Source organism: Pipistrellus kuhlii, unplaced genomic scaffold (assembly GCF_014108245.1).
Source record: "Pipistrellus kuhlii isolate mPipKuh1 unplaced genomic scaffold, mPipKuh1.p scaffold_m20_p_8, whole genome shotgun sequence".
In the NCBI taxonomy this organism is placed as follows: Eukaryota; Metazoa; Chordata; class Mammalia; order Chiroptera; family Vespertilionidae; genus Pipistrellus; species Pipistrellus kuhlii.
Window position 1 is genome coordinate 46,905,159 of NW_023425584.1, and position 24,062 is coordinate 46,929,220.

The 24,062-nt window shown below is 40.6% G+C and overlaps 1 protein-coding gene and 1 non-coding gene across 4 annotated transcripts; both read left to right on the forward strand.

Annotated features, from left to right (window-relative positions):
- The first annotated feature begins 689 nt into the window (after positions 1-689).
- On the forward strand, positions 690-23,233 carry MMAA (metabolism of cobalamin associated A). Of its 3 annotated transcripts, none has more exons than XM_036424397.2 (7): positions 690-758; positions 8,017-8,516; positions 12,390-12,512; positions 15,343-15,513; positions 18,232-18,317; positions 20,149-20,298; positions 21,416-23,233. In XM_036424397.2, exons 2-7 carry the CDS (start codon positions 8,075-8,077, stop codon positions 21,710-21,712), a joined length of 1,269 nt encoding a protein of 422 aa, XP_036280290.1. In that variant the 5' UTR covers positions 690-758; positions 8,017-8,074; the 3' UTR covers positions 21,713-23,233. The 3 variants fall into 3 exon arrangements, with proteins under 3 accessions (XP_036280290.1, XP_036280288.1, XP_036280291.1); XM_036424395.2 differs by lacking the exon at positions 690-758 and adding an exon at positions 864-1,126; XM_036424398.2 differs by lacking the exon at positions 690-758 and adding an exon at positions 2,147-2,171.
- Positions 4,949-5,053, forward strand: LOC118711921. The gene has a single exon (XR_004985876.1). It is a non-coding gene; the product is annotated as a U6 spliceosomal RNA (small nuclear RNA).
- Positions 23,234-24,062: the final 829 nt, after the last annotated feature.

A 24,062-nucleotide genomic window follows, 5' to 3' on the forward strand; every position in this document is an offset into this window, starting at 1 on the left:
AGAGAGAGCCTCCTCCCCTCTCCCCCGCCAGATGACTATCCGAAGGAAGTGAGCGCGGGTCCTTGCTTTTGGTGCAAGTTAAGACATTTAATCTTAATACGAATGGGTGACTTTTAAAAGAAAAAAACTGTGGCTTTCAGAAACCCTTTAAAAACCACGCCAGGGTTAAAAAAAAAAAAGTTTGAGTTATACTTCGGCGGCACGTTGAGGATTTTTCCAAGAGGCTGGAAATCGCTTTGCGGAGTCTAAGTCTTCTTAAAAGCTCATCCGCTATTCCAACTACCTTCGTCCCTCCCTCGACCCCAAACGTGAAGGTTCTGGGAAGCGGGAGGCGGGGGTCTGCGTTCGGGGAACCCAGGCCGGACTCCGGCTCGGTGTCCCCGGCCCCGCGACGCGCCAAGGCCCGGAGGGGAGGGATGAACGTGCCCCCGGAGCCCCGCAGGAAACCGAGCCAACCTGCGCTCGCAGCAAAGCAAAAGCCCCCGGAGAGGCCGTCAGCCGCCGCCCCCGCCCCACTCAGCGACAACTTGCGCCGCTGTCCCGCGGGACGTCACGTCACGTCACACGTCCCTGCCGCACGCCGGCAGCCCGCGGCCACGTCCGCCGGGACCCGGCCACGCCTCGTCCTGCCCCTCGCTCCCCGGCGCCCGGCAGTGGGCGCTGCGCCTGCGTTTGCCGCGGAGAGCGAGGGGCGGGGCGAGCCGGGCCGGCGGAAGAGGCGGGGCCGGGGCGGGGCTGCACTTCCGCGGCCTCGGTGGGTGAGTATGGGGCGGGGGCTGTGCGCGGCCGGAGGGTGCCCAGTCGACTTCGGGGGCGCCCCCTGGAGGATCTGGGGTCGGGGAAGGAAGAGATGGCTATTGAATGGGGTGGTGTGGGGAGGGTGCGGGTGTGTGGACCGGCAGGCGTCGGCAAAGTGGGCTCGAAGGGAGGTTCCCCGTTTGTTTCTCCTTAAGAAGGACGAACTCTGACCACAGTGCACAGGTTTTCATCCCTGGGGCAGGTTTGTGAGCTTAGAGTTATCATGGTGCCACAAACCTCGCTCCTTGCCGCTGCCGAACCCGGCGAGGGGTTGACCGTAGCATGAGTCCATGAAAAGCACCCTAGTCCAGTGTAGCTACTGCCAGAGGTAAAATGAAAACTCATCTTGTAAGAAGTGAAATCCAGGATATAACATAACAGGGTGTAAACAGTGCCTGGGTCTCTCCAATGCTGTGCCCGGGCACGGGCTAAGTCTCTTCCAGCAAGCATACTGTAGTCAGATAATTTGCATTTCTCATTAGAAATGGAAAGACCACCTGTGCCAAATGATATTTCTTTAAAACCTCTCTTAAGAGTTGTGCCCTCTCATACACATACTTTTAGAAAACAAAATTAAAGAAAGGCTATCTCTTTCCCAAGTTGATAGAAAAACGAAACGTTTCCTGAAGGTGTCTGTGCAGGTTCTAAATCATTTTGGGGTCGTCCAGGATGCCCAGAATATTCTTCTATGTAATAAGCACGTCACATCATTTTTTGTTTAACGCAATAAGAATTTAAAAAAAAAAAGAAAGAAAAGAAAAACAGAAACAGTTCAGTTCTTTGAAGGCTTGCATTCTATTAGAAACAAAAATAAACATATGAAAAGTTACATGACCAATAAGAAAAGGGAATCATGGTTTGAGATATTCAACGTTGCCTAAAGAACACCTGTGCTTGCCTTGGAAAGTGGTGGTGAGTGCTTGAAACATTTGCCTCTCAGCTGATGGTTGCCATGTGGGCGCAATCCCCAACACAGGCTGAAAGTATATATTCTTATATAATTAAAATTTTTTAAAAATGTGATTGGCAATCAATTTACTCACACCCCCTTTATGAACCAGGAACAGACAATTTGTGACTTTGTAGATTATCACCAGAGTATTCAGAAATAATTGGTATTGAACGAAGAAAAAAAAATTCTTGAAATGGATGATCAGGTAAGGATTTAAGAAAACAGTGGGATTTAAGCTGGGTCAGACAGGAGAGGTGTCTTAGAGGGGAGAGGACATAAAAAGTGAATAAAATCTCAGTTGGGAAAGTAAGTAGAGATAACGAGTAAATTTTCCTTGGAATAGGTCTAAGAAAGCAAGTATAGAAAACTGGAAGAAAAACTGGTTTGGGAAACTACAGTGCCAGATTGGACTTTATTCTAGGTCAGTGCTTCTCACATTTGAACATACATCAGAATCATCTGGAAGGCAAAGAGATTGCAGACCCCCATTTGGAGAATTTCTGATTGAAAAGGTCTGGGGTGGGGCCTGAGGGTCTAAATTGATGCACATGCTGCTGGTCTGGGACCACACTTTGAGAATGACTTCCCAGGGTGTGGGAACCTTTGGAGGAATTTTATGTGGATAATAAGATCGATCACATTCATGGTTCAATATGAATCTTACTGTGAAGTCTAACACAGGAGACTGGAGATGAGAGAGAGAGAGAGAGAGAGAGAGAGAGAGAGAGAGAGAGAGAGAGAGAGAGAGAGAGAGAGCGAGCGCGAGCGCGCGTGCGAGCGTGCGCGAAGGTTCCTTACAATAGTTAGGACCTGTTTGGTGCCAGGCTCTCTCATGCACACTATTTCATGTGATACTCACTGTGACCTTGATGTGTTGATCTTGATATTTTCATGTGGAGAGCGGTAGAGGTTGCCCAGGTTGCCTAGGCTAATCTAGGAGCTCCCTAAAACTAGTTCAGTTTTGGACTAAGGTAGTAGCAGCAGAAACGAAAACATTTAATGGTGATGGAATTTAGAAAAACAGAGACTTCCCAAGTAGATTGAAACCTAAAAGTAAAAATTGGGAAAAGTGATAAAGGTAAAATATACAGGGAACTTGAGAATGTTCCCTGCATGAGTTCAGTGTGTGTCCTGTGTTACTCTTATTATTTAACAATAACCTATTTAAAAGTTGCTTATTTAAAAAGTCATCTTGCCCTACTAACATTTACTGAAATTATATGAAAAGGAGAAAGTAAAGCCTTCTTTGGAGGTGGTGGGAGATGCTGAATAGATTAATGGCATCTGGCAGCTTATCTTCAAATCAAAAGTGATTAGCATTGAGAAATGGAAACACATGTTATAACACTGCATTGCCTGTATGAACTGTGCTGTGCCTCGGACACTGACCTAATGTATTGATTTTGGAAATTCTGTATGCTTTGACTTGCCAGAGTAGTTATTGGAATTGAAAATATTCATTGGATTCATTTCAAGACAAATATCCCAAGTCAGACTGGCTGCTGCTGACCAAATTTTTAATGAAGGAAAATATCCATATATTGAAACCAGACTTTAAAAAGAAAGTTCTTAGAATAAATATATATTTACTTTAAAGTCTAGGAAAAAAATGTATGTATTCAGACATCAGTTGACTGAATAATTAACATAATGGAATTATTGACCCGAACAAAATTATAGCATACATTCATTCATTTATTCAGTGAGCAGCTAGGCAAGGCTGATTTTTAAAAATGAACACAAAACAGTGAGATCATTGCTACGATATAATAGAGGGATGTGACCGGTATGTGGTGACAGGAAACAGGAGTGACAACTGAAGGGGCATAAAAAGGAGCCAGGGAACTGCTGTAGATGAGTGCCAGAATGGAAGGTGAGTTAATAACGGTCGTAAAGATGGCTGTAGTAGATTGGGTTGTGCCCATTGGTAGGTTGCAGTCTACATTTAAAAAGTAGAGTAGAAAAAAGACAAGGTGTGTTACATGTAATAGGAGTATGTGAAGTTTTGTGAAACTTGTTTCAGTTATATGACTCTCTGTTGACTGATGTGAGTGTATTTCTCGCTATGGACTGTGGTCAGAGTTTAAAAGCCATTATAGTAGAGAAATGTGGGAATGAGGTTGGAGAGAAGGGAATGGATATAAAAGACATTTGAGGGAGAACAAATGTGAATCTTAAAACGCTGCTGTCCATGAGAACCCTCTTGTAGGGGAAGAGGCTGCACTTACCAACCCATTTCCTTGTTTTTGCCCACTTGGTGCTTTCTATTGTGTATTAATACATTCACATTCTGGTTTATTAGGAATGGCAGAGCTTTGAGGTGTCTTACTGAATGTTGTAAATGCTACAAAATTTCTCTTGTATTTTGGTAGTGCTCAGCTTAAAATCATAGGTAGGATGAAACTATATTCCCAGGGATCCTGGAAATTCATTGAAACAGATTGACTTGATTATTGGCCAAGTTCTTTATTTGTTCCTATAAGGAAGTAGGAATAGATGCTTAATTACACAAGCAGGTGGGAAGTCCTTCTCCCTACCTCTATGATTTTGCAACTCCAGTAGACTTAGTCTGCTGTGCCTGTGATGTATATATAGGGCTAGAAAATTGCTCATATAGGCTGAGTTAAATTGGCTTTTAAAAAAATTATAGACTCCTTCAAAGTCTGATTGGTTAATTGGTTCAAATATGTTATGCTCTTAGTTATCAGTGTGAATTACTCTTCATGGAGCAAAAAACACTAAACATTTTTTAGAAACTTGGCCCGTTCTGTCATCTAATATATTATTGAGATCTCCTACTGAAAAGGTTTACACAGAAAATGTAAACAGCCTGCCATCATCATTCCATATTCAAAGGGAAAGGGTTATTTGATGTGATGTGACACCACTCCTCTTTTTATACAACAATCTAGAGTTAAAATCCATGGTTTTTCCCAAGTTCTGCCAATAGTTGAGAGGCCTTGGTCAGTCAGTGTGACCTTCCTCAGCCTCCCCGGTAAAACAGAATCTCACCTGTGTAGTGAGGCTTAGCTGAGGAAATGCATGCACAATGTCGCACACATAATACACATTCAGTAAAAGGCAGCAGCTGCTGCTCTGCCATTCAGATGGTCCACAGATTTGGGGGCAACAAGAAAATCAGTCCCCAGGGAGAGATTGGAAGATATAAAAAACCTAGAACTATATACATCTGGATAGCTTTCTGGTTTGGGAAAAGAATGGAGTAAAATGGTATCATCCTCAGAAAAGATTAGCATAGCCACTGCACATGACACGCAAATTGATGAAGTATTCCATATTTTTAGGACTGTAATATTAAACTTTTTTTTTTACATGGTATCATCCTTTTCCTGTCTCTTCACTTAAAGACCTTTTCAGATTTGTGTTGGCATCAAAGGGCAGAGAACTTTACAATCCCAAACTATGATAAACTCTTCAGTATAAACCATGAAATTACCAGATGGCTGACATAGATTTTTCTGACAAAGGTTGCAATTAAATTGTAAGAAATCACTATCTTAAATGTTAGAGCAACCTGTATACTATTCATTAAATGATTTTTATTTGCCCCATTTACTTAGGAAATGTTATTTTCTTGCATTATCATAAGTGGGCATATTTTCACCTGGTAAAGCTCTTGTTGTTGGACTTTTCTTCCTTATAAACTTGTCTTTCTGTTTGGAAAACTAATGTAAAAGATACCTTGATTCAAAAAGGGAATTTAGACAGTAGAATATTTTTAGTCAAGATTCTCAGGTTAAGATTATTACTCAAATTTTTCTTTGTGGTACAGTAAATCAACATAAAGTAGAGTATCGGTTCACGAACCTTTAACAAAAATTATTAACCAGTTACTATGTGCCAAGCATTGTGCTAGATCCCGAGGAAATCAAGAAGAAGATCTTGTCCTTTCTCTGGGAGGATTATCAGCTGGGATGAGGGATGAGATTTGGTGAGAGAGATTTATAAATAGGTAAATTAGAACACAAGATGACAGATATTCTACCTGAGATTTGAGTAAAGGCTTTGGAGCATTGATGCCTAGGTAAGGTGGGGAAGACTATTTTAGGAGAGGTGATATTTGAACTAGGTAGGAATTTGGCAGGCAAGAAAGTAGAAGATATGCATTCTATTTTTGTTGTAGCATATAGTTAAAAAAACAAAACAAAACCAATACCATGGTTTAAAATGGTTACTAGACATTAAGATAATGATTCTGATAGAACCTCTGTGTATAGAGACATAGCTAAAACATGATTATCACTTTTTTATACGTATATCTTTTTACTAGGTGTTTGAGTATATAGGCTAATTTATATCTAATTTAGAAAATGTCATGTAAATATACGTTGATTGGATACTGATGGTCACAATAACTGGTTAAATTAGGGACTCATCAAGTTTGATTTTCGTATAATGAAGAAATTTAAATGCAGAATGAAGAAAGTTATGTGATAGCATAAATAAAAATTGAGTCATGAATAGTTATTAAATATTTCTCATTAAAATTATAAAAATTCTGAATTTTATCTTAAAGAGTTTTATTAAAATAGCAACTATATTTTGTTTGTTTTAAATGTCCTTTTGAGTGTTTGTGTCAAGGATATTAATGAATGTTTTAAAATTGTTTTTAAGAAACATTTTTACACATTTTTAATACATTATCCCTTTAGAATAAGACTAATTTTGTACAAACAGAAGACATTATTTTTTCTCCCACCCAAACAAAAGAATGTTGAGCAGTTTTTGTTCTAATAAACAAATGTAAAACATTTCTCTCTTTTCCCAATAGAATGTTATTTAGCTAAAATTATTTTTTGTGTTGATTGGCCTTGAAATACAATTTAGAGGTACTTTGAAGTAAAGAAATAAAATAAAGTAATTTATTTCATTGTGCCATGAGGTTCTTAAAAACCAAAATTTTCAAATAATCATAAACCCAAACTTGGTAGGCAATCTATAAGTTTTTGTTTGCCACTGCAAACTTGGTCTATGGCCTAATTTTTTACTAAAGTTTTGTAAATTGGTATAATAATAATAAAAGCTAACATTTATTGAGCTCTTGCTGTGTGCTAGGCACTGTTCCAAGCTTTTTACAGCCATCCTATTCTCTTACCTCTTCTCTTATGAGAAAGTTGAGGCACAGATTGGTTAATTAAGATGCCCAAGGTCATAATAGCGTAAGTGGCAGAGACTCAGTTACTGAGGTTCATAACTTCTGTATTTTCCTGACCCCTCAGCATGCTGAGCTTTGAAGTGGAGAAGGTCAGTAAATTTAAGGATCCTCAACTAATCCCATAGTGGTTCAGACTTTAGTGTGCTTACATAAAGAGATTCTGATTTGTGGGGCTGAGAACGTGTATTTTAAATAAGCACCCAGGAGGTTCTGCCTATACTTTGAGATACACTGATCTGGTTGGAATACAGTCCTCACAGCTCACTTCACATGAAGGCTTGTTGTCATTTGTGTGTGTATGTTGGACCATCCTTTGCAAATATCTGTGTTACAGAGTGAGTCTATTAAATACATACTCTATCTAAATTTATACCTCAAGTGCCTGCAGTACTAGTCATCTATATTGTGTTGAGACTAGTTCTCATCAGAGGGATTTTTTTAAGAAAACACTTTGGCCCTGGCTGGTGTGGCTTGGTTCAGCATTGTCCCACGCTTCAAAGTCACCACTTAGATTCCATGTCAGGGCACATGCCCACATTGCAAGTTCCATCCCAATCAGAGATGTTTCTTTCTCACTTCGATGTGTATTTATTTATTTATTTATTTATTTATTTATTTATTTATTATTTTTCCCTCTCTCTCTCTCCCTCTCTCTCTCAAAAGAAATCCAAACAAAAAAATTAAAAATATAATATTTTGAATGACCTTCAGAACAGGGTTTGATCTGAGAAAATTGTTAAGGTGAATATAAGATCTATAGTCAGAAGAAAATAAGCATGATGTAAAATTTCTTCCCTAATGTGTTTGTGTGTGTGTGTATGTGAATTTGTTTTCTGTTTAAAATAAAATATGTATGTACATTGCCCTTCATCATATAGCAGTAGTTCCATGATTTGGGTTATTCAGAATATTCACTGTAGGCCAGGAGGGATCTTCTCTCAAGATTGGTAAGAAACTTTCACCAATTTGTACTACCAAGAACCCTGATTTGTGTGTTTTAGAATATAGCAAAAACACTAAACCTTGTAATTTCACTTGAGCATCTTAATTGTATGTTGAACTGGCAAAAATATGTTGTTGTTGTTTTTAGGGTGTTTCAAATCACATTGAGCCAAAAAAGTCCAGTGTTTTCTTCAGCTGCAAACAAAATGAATATCCCGGTGCTGCTACATCCTCACCAGTGCTTCCTGAAAGGCCTTTTGCGAACACCTTTCCGACGTTACCACTTCATCTTGCACTCAAGAACTCATCTCGGATTAGGAGGCCCATGTGCTCGGCCATCTGATTCTCTTGGACTTCCTTGTACAAAGTGGATGCTGCTGTCAAATGGTTTAAAGAGACAATTATGTGTACAGACAACCTTAAAGGAACACACAGAAGGACTTTCTGATAAAGAACAAAGACTTGTGGATAAACTTTATACTGGTCTAACCCAAGGGCAAAGGGCCTGTTTAGCAGAGGCCATAACTCTTATAGAATCAACTCACCATAGGAAAAAAGAGCTGGCCCAGGTGCTTCTTCAGAAAGTATTGGCCTACCACAAAGAACAAGAACAATTAAATAAAGGAAAGCCACGGGCATTTCGAGTGGGTCAGTCTTTTCTTTTCCTTAACCTGTCCAGGAAATATTTTTCTCAGTTTTATATTAAAAAAAAAAAAGTCTAAATAATTTGTGTTCTAATGGGGATTTTTCTTTTCAGAATTTTGTTAGGAATTTTTGTTGTTGTTATCTAAAGTTTTACGTATGTCTCCTTTTTCCCCCGCTTGACACCCCTCTCTACCCCCCACCCCCCAGCCATTCCCACCCTGGGCAAGACCCAACCGCCCCAGTGTCTGTGTCCATTGTTTATACTAATATACATGCATAAAAGTCCTTTGGTTGCTCTCTAACACCCCCCCCCCATGCCATTTGTCTCTGCATCTTTTCTTGTTCATCAAATTATGTTGATCATTATATCCCACATATGAGTGAGATCATGTGATATTTATCTTTCTCCAACTGGCTTATTTCGCTTAGCATAATGCTCTCCAGGTCCATCCGTGCTGTTGCGAATGGTAAAAGTTCCTCCTTTTTTATAGTGGCGTAGTATTCCATTGTGTAGATATACCATAGTTTTTTAATCCACTCATCTGCTGATGGGCACGTAAGTTGTTTCCAAATCTTAGCTATTGTAAATTGTGTTGCTATGAACATAGGGATGCATATATCCTTTCTGATTGGTGTTTCCGGTTTCTTGGGATATAGTCCTAGAAGTGGGATTACTGGGTCAAGTGGGAGTTCCCTTTTTAACTTTTTGAGGAAACTCTATACTGTCTTCCATAGTGGCTGCACCAATCTGCATTCTCACCAGCAGTGCCTGAGGATTCTTTTTTCTCCTCATCCTCGCCAGCACTTGCCTGTTGATTTGTTGATGATAGCCATTCTGACAGGTGTGAGATGGTATCTCATTGTTGTTTTGATGTTAGGAATTTTAAATGTTTTTGCACTGTAAATATTAGCATTGGTATATTGAAAAAAGATTTCTGGCCATTTGAACCAGGCTCTGTATTTTAAAAGAATAACATAAGGCCCTGGCCAGGTGGCTCAGTTGCTTGGAGCATCATCTCATACACTGAAAGATTGTGGATTCGATTTCCCGTCGGAGCACATACCAGGTTGCAGGTTTGATCCCCAGCCAGGGTGAGTAGGGGAGGCAACCAATTATTGTCTCTCTCACATCCGTGTTTCTCTTTCTCTCCTAAAAAAAAAAAATTAATAATAATATAAGTTTTCTATTAGCAAAATTTTGTTTTGTCTCCCAGATAGAAATATGAATAGGAAGAACTGTTAACTAGTTTATTTAGTCTTGGTAATCCTTCAGCTTACTAGTGTAGAGTGAATTCCCAATTTTTGTGGTTATATCAATTATAATCATCCTTGTCACATTTTAAAATTCTACTTCTTAGATGTTTCATTAGTCTTTCTTTAGGAAAGTCTCACTTCTCTCAGGTACTTTTGTTAGAGTTTCTGGGAGTGGTTTGGCTCCAAGCACAACCATCTCATTACCAAAATGTATTTTAAAGGGGAGACCATATTTATTTGCCGTCTAAAAATAGTAAATGTTTATTTGATTTCTTGAATAGTTGACTTGTTCCTGAATTGCACATAAGCCTGTTGTATTTTTGAAATTATGCATTTTAAAAACAATTTAGATATCTTTAACTATCAGGATTTAAGCAAGTCAGTTTTGGGTGGCATGAGAGCTGTTCATGATGGCAAATTAGGTGATTCTAACCAACCCTCTCACTAAAAATAATTTACAGTGGTAGGCAAAGTGCAGATATTTTGTGAGGAATGAGTTAAGTATACATAAAAAATGATGACATTATATTACACTTTTATGTTTCAATTTATTGGTAATATGGGGACTAAAACCTTTTAACTTTTAGGGTAACAGGGCATAAATGCTTTAAAGATAATTTTAAAAAGAATGTTACTTTTCACACATCTTACATCTTATTCTTCTGCCCTCACTGAGGGAGTTCGCTCTTTGAGAATACTACACAGGGTGTTAATAATCTTTATGAAGACAAACTAGCAAACTCCCAAAGAAATTTTAGTGACGACAAAGTACTTATCCCTTAGGCTTTAAAGAGTCTTTGAAGAAAAAATGTCCCAGAAATATCTGGTCTTAACCAGTAACTCACAGGTGACTGGCAGCTCGCCATTTCTCAGTGCCTTTTGGGTTCTTCCATTTTGCCCTCATGAGGCCGGATAAACCTGTGTCTTTGTTGCAGTTACTTTATTCCCATTATAAATAAAAGCAGCAAATGTTTATTGAGCACCCATAGAGGTTTAAGACAGAAGCCTGCCCTGAACCAAGCATGCTATATATGCCATACATACATTTGAATATAGTTACAATTAAATGTTTGTTTTATATACTTTATTGAACATCCTCTTATATATCTTTTACTTTATGCCATGAGCTGTTTTAAACATATTGTCAATATTAACTCATCTAGTCCTTATAACAACCTGAAGAGATAGGTGCTATTATATCCATTTTATTGCAGCAAATCCTTAGGTACTGAAGGGCTAAGTAACTTACCCAAGATTACCTAGCTCATCAAAGGCAGAACTAGAAAGAGAACTGGCCCAGTGGATCCTGAGTTTGTGCTCTTATCTGCTATGCTTTACTAACTCTGCAAGTAGGGGGATTTTCTCCCTCCCTCCTTCCCTTTCTCCCTCTCTTCCTTTTATTCAGTAAATATATATTTTTATTTAAATGTAGCTGGTTTACAATCTTATAGTAGTTATATTAGTTTCAATGTAGTGATTCAGTAATTTTATACCTTACAGTGTGATCACCCCACTAATTCTAGTAATCATTTGTCATAGTGTAAACTTATCACAACATTAATGATTGTATTCCCCTTTCCCTTTTCACTCATTCCCCCATCCTCTGGCAAGCAACCATCCCTTTGGTCTCTGTTTCTATGAGTCTGTTTTGTTTTTTTAGTTTTGTGTATGTTTTTTGTTGTACTTTTATTTTTAAAGATTCCATATATAAATGAAACCATATAGTGTTTGTCTTTTTCTGCCTGACTTATTTAATTAGCATAATACCATCTGCCTTTCTTAAGACAAATTATTTTCAGGATTCAGTTTTTATTATGCTATAGGTCTGGTGCACGAAATTTGTGCACTCGAGCTCAGGGTTGGGGGAGGGGGTCCCTTAGTCTGGCCTGCAACCTCTCGTAGTCTGGGAGCCCTTTAGGAATGTCTGACTGAGGGCTTAGGCCTGCTCCCCACTGGCAGTTGGACATCCATAGCACTGCTGCAGAGGTGGGAGCTCCCACTGCTGCCGCTGCCTTGCCAGCTGTGAGCCCAGCTTCTGGTGCACTAACAATCGGGGCAGCTCATGCACTGAGCGTCTGCCCCCTGGTGGTCAGTGTGCATCACAGTGACTGGTCATTCTGCTGTTCGGTCAATTTGCATATTGGCCTTTTATTATATAGGATTCTTTGAATTATGGACGAAATGGGAAAAATTTATAAGTAGAAAATTATTTTCTCAATCACTAGCAATTTCTAGGTATTTTTTTCTAATAGGAAGATAAGTAGGTGGAATAACTACTGATCATAATGAGAGGTAGGCAGATGTAGAAGTTCAGCAAATTAATAACATAGGTGATGAAGTCTGTCCCAAAGATCTACATTATAGTAAAAAGGAGATCACATTTTGAAATTTTAGAAAGCAAATTTGGTGAACATAGGGAACTCAGAATGGTTTCCTTCCCATATCTCTATTACTTAGGAACTAGATAGTTAAATGGATTTTTGTTTACTGCTTTTGGAAATGTTAAAATACAATAAATTTATTAATAAATTAGGTTTTAATAAATTAGGAGAAACAGAAGGAAGTTAACATTTTAATATAAATCATTTATTTTATTAAATCAGAAGGTCTCTTTCACTGTAGGACTGTCTGGGCCCCCTGGTGCCGGAAAATCAACCTTTATAGAATATTTTGGAAAGATGCTTACTGAGAGAGGGCACAAATTGTCTGTGCTGGCTGTGGACCCTTCTTCTTGTACCAGTGGTGGTGAGTATTGCCAACTCTTCTTAAATTGCAGAGCAGAGGCTTGGGGGCTCCCTGTTATAAGTTAGTGGGAATTGGCAGTCAGGTGACTTCTACCCTCTAGCTGAGTTTGGCCTCACTGAAGGAAGGGAGTTCTGGGGGTGAGGTGGAGACTGAAGGAGGTACTGGGCTCTATAGACCAGGTTAGGCCAGGAGTGGTCTGGGCACTTAGAGACTAGTGTTGATCACGCCTGAGGCTAGGCCCCCGCTTCCCTCCTGCTTTTCCTGGCTGCATCAGCTTCTACACAATTCAGAAAATGGGTCCTTCCTCATTCGTTATTTTCCTCTTATTGTTGTAACATCTCAAATGTAAAACAAACAAACAAACAAACAAACAAAACACACCTCATAGCTTTATAACTTGTCACCTGTTTACATGACATGTTCAGTTGAACAGAAAGCTCTTAGAGGGCCCATGTGGTACCCCGCTGTCCCGCTACGGCACTTAGCATAGTGCACTGCACAGGGTGCTCGCTCAGCAGTTACTTACTGATTTGAGGTCATGCAGTCACTCAGTTTAATTTGCAGCTCATCAGAGATAAATGAATAAAGGTAGTTCTGCAAAGGATCATTTAAGGAAAACATAAAGCGTTCCATATAAATAGGAAGGGTTTTTCTTCTCTTACCCCTTGATGATTTAAGCTTTTTCACATTATAGTTACCCACAGAACAAGTATTTTAGTGCCTCCTCTAGGTGAGGCATTATGCAAGGAAGTACTGTATCGTCTAACAGTGAATAAGACAGTCCTCTTGGCTTTATGGAGCTTTATTTCTTATGAGAGAAACACAGGCCATTACAAAGTAGTGTGTGTTGTGAAGGAGGAAGTACCGTGTGCTTTGTGTGGAATTGTTTGCTTTGTATTCTGTGGGTCTAATGCTAAAAAGTAAAGAGAATATAGTCATATTTCTGGGGCTTTATATTAATAGAGAGGTTGACAACAATTCATGTTAACACCTATTGAGAAATTTGGCTGAGAGCATTCAGTTTTTGATTCACTATAATAAAAGGTTAATTATAAAATAGAATTTATGTTCACGAGGTTAAAATAAAATTCATATCAATGTAGTGTCTTCTTTACAGTCTAGGAACTTTGTTAAAGGTATATACCTGAATGAAGAATTTTTTAGAGTGGCCCTCATTTCCATATAGGTGAGAAGGCTACCCTTCCTCCTTCCCCTCCCACCCCCAATAATACTCTAGAATACTTACAATAGCAGAAGAAAATAATAGCTTGGGGAAATACTAGCAGAAATGGTGACATAAAATAGTCTGATCCAAGTTGCATAGCCTGACCTTTGTCAAACACAAAAACAAAATATAGACGTTGAAAGAAAAAATAAATAAACAGATATACAGTATACTATAAGTACAGATTTCTACCTCATTACTACAACAGTATGTACATTTGAGAAGCAAACCTTGTGCTTTGCATTCATGTACCTCCTGCAGTAGCTCTGAGACCTTCCTAAGGGCCTGTACCCCACAGTTTTGGATTCACTGGCAAAGACAATTACATGGGAGAGTAATTTCATAATGTGGAGTTCAGTGTGTTAGGATCTATAGGCTAGTGATTTCGGGTATAGCTTTGGCAGATTGTTGACTTACAGAGAGGATTTCATGCAGAAAATTACTTTAGAAAGAAGTTTCATGTGCAGTAAATAAGGTAATTGAGACATGTGGTGAGCCTGTGCTCCAGAATTAGAACCTATGAGAACTCTATACTGGGACCATAAGGGAAAAGATCATGTTTTTTCAGCAAGTTCTCAATGTTTAGCATCAACTTTATGTGGGAAAGTTAGCTCTTAGGCAGAGTGAAAATTAAAATTCAGGTTAGAACAGCTCTGCATTCTCAAATGTTCATATGTGGCTAAAAGAAAGATGTTCAAGGTGATTTCTGTACTTCCAGAGCTTTCTGTCCTGCAGAATTTGCAAATATTGATGTTTGCCAAAATACTGCAGTAAATCACCGTAGCAGTTAAGTTAATTGCCTCCTGTGAACAAGCATTCAGCATACAAAATATGTAAGACATGCTCCTGTGGGCAGGGAGCTGACTTTACAGCCGGGCTGCTCCACCGTGGCACTGAAATTCCTGGTGTCAGCAGCTATCCCGTGTTGCAGGATGCTTAGCAATATCATGGTCTCTACCCACCCGGTGCCACCAGCACCCTAATCCCCAGTTGTGACAAGTAAAAATATCTTTAGGTATTGCCAAATTTCCTCTGGGGCAAAATCACCCCCAGTGGAGAATCATAAGCATAATGTTAAGATGACAGTAAAGAAACCACCCTGGCTGGAATGCAAGATTGGTTTGGGGCCTAGTGGAAGCTGAAATTGGACAGGCTGCGTCAGGCTGGAGAACCTGGATTTGAACCTCTAATCCAGGGGTAGGGAATGTCCAGCTTGCATACGGTCCGCAAAATCATTTGGTCTGGCCCTGCCAAGTTATTAGGGGTGGGCTAATTAAATGTTTGATCACATACAGCAGGCTAATTTTTAAATTGAGAATTTTGTATGGCCCTGGAATGATGTTATAAATATCCAAATGGACCTGGGCAGAAAAAAGGTTTCCACCCCTGCTGTAGTCATTATAGGTTTTGAGGAGCTAGAAATGCTAAATAAATAAATAAATAAATAAATAAATAAATAAATAAAAGGAGCATTGTATACACTATGTGGGGGAGAAGCTCAATGATATGAAATACAATTTGAGGGTTTGGGAGAAATGTCATAAAACATTTGGCTCATTGATCACTGTCCCTTATAGGTGTTCCATGATTGTAACTGTGTTTTAGGATCACTCTTGGGGGATAAAACCCGAATGACTGAGTTATCAAGAGATATGAATGCATACATCAGACCATCTCCTACTAGAGGAACTTTGGGAGGCGTGACAAGGACTACTAATGAAGCTATTCTGTTGTGTGAAGGAGGGGGATATGACATCATTCTGATTGAAACTGTAGGTGAGTGTGATTTTCTGTTTCCTAACAAAATTCTGTTCCATTGAACTCTGTATAAATATGAGTGACAACTAATTTCATTGGTTATTCAGCAGATATTTACTAAAAGCAAAATTAAATTCAAGATATCTCAGACTGTATAGAGATATAAATATATAGGCTATAATCCTGCCCTTAGAGAAAAGAGAAATAAGCCATGTATCTGGATAACTGTTGCACAGTTGATGGGCTATAGTGTCAGAGAAGACCTGTAAGTGCCAGGATGACCTACAGAAACTATACTTTAACATGACACCTATTTTGTTTAAGCACATTTCAGATGTCTGCAATGTCCACTAACAAATTTATTATAATTTGGGTGGCTGTTGAATACAGAGCCATGGTTATTTCATTTTTATATCCCTATTGCATAATTTTATGTGATGAAAATACTGAAATAGAAACCCAAGGAATTAACATTCTTATGGAGAGACCATCTATTATGTTACTGTATGACAAATGTTTGTGTCACAACCTGATTTAGATTTGGGGTATCAAGTAAGACTTCCAGAGGAGGTGACAGTTGAACTCAGTCTTGAAGAAAGGATTGGAGCTACATAAAGTATGGGCTAAAGGGCGTTTGCAAAGATAGAGGAGCCAGGGAACGTGGCCCACTCAGAGGACAGAAGTGTGCTCAGGATGCTTAGAGCAGCGTTCATGAAGACTGGATGTGACTAGAGATGGGGCTGTAGGCTAGGAACTCTACCTTCTGAGGCTGGATGGAGGGAAGGTTGCCCTGGTGGTAACTGGAGAATCCAGAGAGAAGAGGACCCTAAAATTCCCCGGTCAGTGTGGCTCAGTAGTTGAGAATTGGACCATGAACCAGGAGGTTACAGTTCAATTCCCAGTCAGGGCACATGCCTGGGTTGTAGGCTCTATCCCCCATGGGGGAAGGGAGGGGGGCGGCAAGCAGGGGTCGACAAATCATTGTTTTTCTCTCATCAATATTTCTATCTACCTCTCTCCCTTTCTCTCTATAAAATCAATAAAAATATATTAAAAACAAACAAACCCAAACCTTGAAGTTGCATTTGGCCGCTTGACCTAGAGACTCAAAATAACTGTGATTCAAATGAGAAAGAGGTGTATTTCTTTTGCAAATAAAAGAAGCTTGGAGGCAGGTGTCGTGAGCAGATGTGGGGGCTCTACTGTGCCCTCAATGCCCCATTCTTAGCACTTGTTCCCAAGGTTGCTCACGGTTCAAAGATGGCTGATGAAGCACTACCTGTCACATCCATGTTCACAGTAGAAGGAAGGGGAAAGGGGATAAGGAAGGGAGGAGGCAGGCAGAAGAGTGGACACCTTCCTGGAAACCCCATCTAATGACTTGCTTCTGCACGTTTATCACTTGTAGCTGAAAGGGGGTCTGGAGAGAGAATATGGTCTCTCACCAGGTGCATGGTCTCCTAGTAACACTGGGGCCAGGAAGTAGGGAAGAATAAATGCTGAATGGGCAACTGTAAGTCTCTGCCACACTGAGGAAGGAGAGAGTTTTGAGAGGAGTTCAGTGGAGCGGGGGATGTGGAAATCCCATGTAAATGGATTGAGATTAATGTGAATTAGTCAGATGGAGACAATGAGCATGTATTGCTTCTTTTTTCTCCTAGAAATTTAGCTCTATAGAGAAGGTGGGAAATCTGGTGATGATTGGAGGAGGTTGAGAGATTTGGTCTGTTTTTGTTTGGTTTGGTTTTCCGATGAGAAAGACTTGAGTACAATTTACATGATGTGCTGAGGGACAGGCAGGGTTAGAGACAAAGCAGAGTGACCCTAGAGGAGGGCAGAAAAGAGGGTCATATCAGCCAGTGCTTGTAATGCTGGGAATGGAGAGGAAGCAGGAAGCAGAACTAGTTTCACATATGCTTATTTGTGGAGTGGGAGAGGGAGCAGCTGGAGGGTGAAAGGGAGTAGCTGGAGGAGGGAGGAAAAAGCTGGAGGGTGAGAGGGAGAAGCTGGAGGGGAAGTTTGAAAAGCTGGAGGGGAAGGGGTAGAAGCTGGAGGGGAAGGCCAGAAGCTGGAGGGGAGAGGGAGAAGCTGAGGAAGTTCTTGCTGCCATTTCACTGTGCAGTAAGTGCGAGGATCATCATCACATGGAGAGATTATCGGACACTGTATGGCCACTGTGAGAAATGGGAAGGAGCTGACTGAGGGTTTTTAGGAGCATTGCTTTTACAGGGCCGTAGGAATCTGCAGGAGTCATTGGAACCCCTGAACTTAGAGTAGTGCTTTAGATCCTCACATGAGCAGTTTCTCCAGTGTGCCATAGAGGCCAGATAACCGCACTGACCCTGGGTAGGGGTTTGTAGGGCTGGTGCAGAAAGATGAGAAGGCAAGAAAATGTGTTGGTAGGCACAGTGCAGGTTAGAATCACAGTGCTCGAGCTGCTCACTGGTGAAGGGAAGCCAGGAGAGAGCCACAGGAGTGAGGAGGGAGTGGAGGCCTCGGGGTTCCCCATTCTTTTAGAGACTGAGACTAACAGGAAGGACAGGAGATCGGAAGGACGACAGGTGTGCTGTAAGGTGAGAGTGTAATAAGTCCTGCAGAGGTGGGTGTTTAAGGGGGATCGGGTTGAGAGGTTGATTGAATGAGTGAATGAAGGAGAATGGAAATGATGGTCAGTGTAGTTGAAAAAGTCAAATTACTGTGAACATTTTAGTGTATGGTTGTGATTTAAAATTTCAGGTGTGGGTCAATCGGAATTTGCCGTTGCTGATATGGTTGACATGTTTGTTTTACTGCTGCCACCAGCAGGAGGGGATGAATTGCAGGTAATTGTTTTTGACTTTTTCCTCCCCAAAACACAAAGCACACCTCTCTGAAAGTGCAAGTTTCAACTGTGGATTTTTTAAAATTTTTATTTTTGTAAATTAAGTTGATATTAGTGTGGGGAAAGAAACAGCAGCATCCACATTGGCTGAAATACATGTCAAAGGCAGATTCTGTACATTCTTCCCAACCATAGCAATAGAATTTATCACCTTGAGCTAATGATGTAACGTGGATGTTTTCACATGGAACGTGGGAGTGATGTAGTATATGGGCAGCTCCAACAGGAAGGGACTGCTGTCACATGGTGTTTGCAGTACAGTTGGCTCAGAAGTTCCTCCTGAGATACCACTTTGATTTTTATCGGGATCCCACTACCATGGTTTATGGATTATAAAATAGGATTCTTTCTTTCCTGCTGCAATGCAATCCGGCACTGACCACCTGGAGCTGGCAGCCTACCAGGTGGAGGGCACTGTCCTCCAGAAGATGCCCTCACTCCAGACACCAGCAACAGGCTTGGGGTTCCCGGCCCACCCACGGCTCTGACCAACTGGCCACAAATGAGGGGGGAGGGGGTTCCTCACAGTTTGATGATTAACTAGCATGACTCATAGAACTCAGGGAAGCACTGTATGACAATCACAGTTCTATGATGATACAAATCAGGAGCAGCCAAACGAAGAGACACAGAGAGGGGTCTGGAAGGGTCCCAGACTTGAAGCTTCTCTGTCCTGAGGACACATTCCCTTCTGGCACATTAATGCGTATCTCCTGCCAGGGAGTTCACCTGTGCATCAGTGTCTGGAGTTCTTTAAGGGTTTTTTTTTTATATAGTTGCACGCCACTCACCAAGTCGTTGTCCACATGACTGATCTCAGTCCCCAGGCCCTCCCCCACCCCTATCCTTCCCCAGAGGTCAGGCCCAAGGGCCCAACACTCTCATCACAAGATTGCCCTTTTCCGTGTGGGCAGCTCCCATTCTGAACTCAGGAATAGTCCAGGCACCCATGGAATAACACAGGCACGCCTGTCACTCAGGAAATTCCCAGGGCTTAGAGGTTACTTCTCAGGAACCTTGGACAAAGAACAGATAAATTCTTTATTATACAGTACCCCCCTCCCAATTGTATAATTTTAAAAAACAGTTACAGCAGACTATGGATGCTTCAAACTAGAAACATTAACTTAGATTTAATCATTGAAATTTACATTTAAAAATATTTGAAAAGAAATATTGATATTAGATAGAAAAATCTACATTTTTCAAATAAGGTTTGGCCTTAGATTTCCAGTGTTTTATGCAATGTAATATAAATAAAGAGATTGAGGCATTTTTAGTCATCAGGTTATTTTTCCTCAACAGCAAATTAGAAAAAACAACAACGCTGTGTACATTTAAGGAAAACTTCACAGACTTTGTTTCCAGAAACAGATGTGGTGACAGGTGTTTTCTGTTCAAGCACCTCAATGATAGGTGCTTTTGCATCTTGCATTGTTAGCACACAAGAAGAATCCTTCACGAGACAATGTACCTATCTCCTGCCATGTGTCTTGATGACATATCTACTCTGATTCTGAATGCATTTCAGCAGGTGAGGCTCTAAACTGAAGAGAGGCATTACAGATGACTTTCATATTCCAAGAGGTGATTCTTTTGAGTAATTTTTGTCAATAAATGTGATTCCTGGTACCCAGGGCTTGGGAAGATGCAGAGAAGACATTAGTTAATGAAGTGTAGGACTTTCAAAACCTTAGTACCCATAGGTGTCCCATTTGTTTGCTACAGTTAAATTAAATACTTGTGATGAATCACTTTCTTCTCCTTTTCAGGGTATCAAAAGAGGTATTATTGAGATGGCAGATCTGGTAGCTATCACCAAGTCTGATGGAGACTTGGTTGTGCCAGCTCGGAGGATACAAGCAGAGTATGTGAGTGCACTGAAATTACTCCGCAAGCGTTCAGAAGTCTGGAGACCAAGGGTGAGCTTACGCTCCATTCTGCATTTTTCACTGGGCATGTTAGAGGATGGAAGCCCCCAGCTAGACATATAATCAATCTTTGCTTGTATGTAAAATTATTAGTCTGTAGTCATGATTTTAAATATAATTCCTTAACCACTAGATGCCAACAACTAGATGTGAGGTGATAGATTAGATTGCTTAATGCTTGACCTGAGCCATTTGGAAGTGATAGCAGATCCATTCCGAAAAGAACTATCCTTAAGATTATGGAGTAATTAATGATTTGATGATCTATAATAGAGTTTGAATAAGACAGAAAAGGCTTTTGAAGTGATAACTTCCCATTATGCTTGGTGGGTTCTGTTTTCAATAAGGGAAAAGAAAAAGGGAAATCCTGTAATAAGTGATGCAATAATATTGATGTGGGCAGCTTTATCTGCAGGAGGACTCTGTTATTAAAGACTAAACCAGCCCTCGCCAAGTGGCTCAGTTGGTTGGAGCAAAGTCCAGCACACCAAAAGGTTTCGGGATGCATACGGGAGACAATCCATCAATGTTTCTCTCTCTCTCCCTAAAAATCAATAAAAACATATCCTCAGGTGAGGATTGAAAAAAAGACTGAGCTGTAATCACTGTAGTGAGAGCAGTGATGACATAGCTACCTTTAGCTCCCAGCCTCCCCCAGTCACGTGTGTGTTGGTCCAGAGCAGTCAGGTGCTGGATGTTCTGCTCTTAAACATTTGCTGAGTCAGGCAGCTTGGACAGAGTTGCTCAACTGGGTTTCATTTCCTGGCACTCAGGCCTCAAAGAAACCTACCTAGCAAGGCCTTTCTCATCCTTGCGACCCTCTCACAGTTTCCCAGGAAGATCACCTGAGCAATCCTATATCCAAATAAATCTCTGGGCTAGAAAACTTGACCTTGAATCAGTAATTCATTTCTGCTGTGCACAGGAATCCTAGTAAGTTACCTTGGTGTATTTCCCAGTATATTAACTTTGACACTTCAATAAAATGTTTCCTTGCCATTGCCTAGGTCCTTAGACTGTAAGAATGAATTGGCAAGTGTTGGAGTCCCATGAAAGTGTGGTCTATCATTTTAAGTAACACAGTTCTGGTTTTTCCCCTTTTCAATAGGTAGTTCGTATTTCTTCCAGAACTGGAGAAGGGATCGCTGAGATGTGGGATAAAATGAGAGAATTCCAGGAACTGATGCTTGCCAGCGGAGAGCTGACATCCAAACGACAGAAGCAGCAGAAAATCTGGATGTGGAACCTCATTCAGGAGAGCGTGCTAGAACATTTCAGGACCCACCCCACCGTGCGGGGCCAGATTCCTCTCCTGGAAAGGAAGGTGCTCAGCGGGGCCCTCTCCCCAGGGCTAGCGGCAGACTTGTTGCTGAAAGCTTTTAAAGCAGAGACTAATGAGATGTAGGCTACACGGAAATTGTACATATCATGTCATGAATATTAAAAGTGATGCTTCTGTGGTGCCCTCGGCCTTCCTGTTTGTGAACCGTGCTTGAAAACTGAAGAATGTTAGATGTGGATGGCCAAGGTCAGGTGGTCGGACAGTGTTCGTAAGGTGCCTATTTTACTGATTTCCATTTTTTTCTGTTCCCTTCTATTCTTGTACCTGGCACGGTGGCCTGTAAAGTAGTTTCTTCTCATCAGTCAGGAGCAGAGAAAGCTGAGTGGTAGATCGTGTACCTTAAAGTACCTCCTTTGATTCTGTGTTCTCTGGGAATTTCAAGAGAATCTGGAAGCAAAGAGTCACCACATTTCTGAGGCCAGAACGATACACAGAGGGTTTCTAAGAGCTGAAAATCATGAGTGACTGCTCCAAGCATTTCTGAAATAGCCATGTACACACATGACAAAGCAGTTGGAATGTGCTGTGATGTGAGCACAGCGTTCAGGTTTCCTTATCTGAAAATGAGGGTAAGAAAAGCTACTTTACAGGGTCGTTGGAATAACTAAAGGAGAAATTATAAAATGGCTAGCGCTCAATAATTGGTAGGTGTTGCTAGAAATATTACACTTGGGCACGCCTGCCAGGTCTCTGTTCTATATAATACAGACTGGCACCATTTAATTTTAGTTTGGGCAAACTGCTTAATCTCCTTGTGTCTCACTTTCCTCGTTGGTAAATGGGTTGACAACAGTGTGCACCCAGAGTTTTTGAAAGGACTATTTTATTTAACATAATGCCTGGACATAGTAAGTGCTAAATTAGTATTTACCAATAGTCCATACCTCTTAGGGTGGTGGTGAGAATAAGTGAATTAGTCTCCCTCCAGCTTAGAAGGATAATTCTTTTCTGAAGAAAACCTCATAGGTTGACTTTGCCTTTGTCAAAAGCTTAGTTACCACTAATTTATGTAGGTAGGCAGAAATATACTGTGTTCCAAACTGAGCTCCAGAATTGTCAGGCATGTTGCTAAAACCATACCAAATTCCATTAAAGTGACTACTGTTCCTTGTATGGTTACAGCTGCGGGGAACGTTAGCGATCACCATACAGCCTAGCAAGGAACTTTCTCTTCGTCATCGCTCTAGGCATGGCTGCTTACCTCCTCCCCTGAGCTCTGTAGCCATTGCCCGGGCTACACTGAAGACAAAAGCTGGGGAACGCGTGGTGGCTGGCACTCACTCTGCTAGCATGTCATGCAAGGAAAATGAAAAGCAATGAAGAAGTTGAAATTTTTCTTAAAAAGGAACAATCTGAAAGAAATTTTAGCCTATTTGTCTTTCTTTGCTTCCACAATAGTATTTTGGTTAATTGGTTACTAAATTTATGAACTTTTTAAAACCCATTTGACATAAATGTTGGTTATAATCCTGACCCATGAGGCATATATAAGTTTATAATACTTTCTTGGCACTAGTGGTAAGTCTGACAAAATATCAGAGTCGGTACAAAAGTAGTTCTAAAATATTGAATTTCTCCCCCCCCCCCAAAGAAAAAAGTGAACTTTGTACTGTAAAATGTAAATGATGCTAGTGTGAGTCAAAGTACGTTAATACATACCTGAAACTTTGGTACATAAAGGCAATCTTGGGGTATTTTATTTTCCTTAGCGATCTCAGCATCTTGATGGAAAGAGGTGAGGGCACATGTAAGCCAATAAACTATTCTACTCTCAGCAAGTCTAAATTCTTATTAATGTTGCTTTTAACTAACACAGAGGACATCATGTGATTGCATTCTCAGAGCTCTGGCCAATCTTAGAGTTCTGTAGAGCGATATCTCATGATGGATGACACGACAGTTATTTATTAGGCTCATATTCAGGTACCAAATCCTGTTACAAATGGAACCCAATGATCAACACGTTCTTCTTAAGAATAAAGTCACATTAGCTTTTACACTCACATTTGGCTGACTTGGGATTCCCTCACATTACAAAGGGTCGCAGTCCCTTGGAAAGTCCTCTCCCAAGTATTTTTGGAAGTTCCAGAGGTTCTTCACTGGTTCACAAGTAAGCTCACACCCAGGGAAGCACTCGACTAGCCTGCCTGAAAGGTCACAGGCCCCGTCTCCATGGCCGGTGTGTGGGGTGCTGTGATTGACAGGAAACACTTGGAGCTGGGGAAGGACCCAGTCTTCAAAATAAGTGGGGTGTCAGTCACAGAATAGCGTAGAATGCCAGGCAGGCAAAACAAACGTCTACTGCAAATACTTCAGTCTCCAAATACTTGAAATAAGGTAAGGTATAAATAAATAGGTGTTATTGATGTGTTATACCAGCGATTTTCAATCTTTTTCAGCTCAAAACACACAT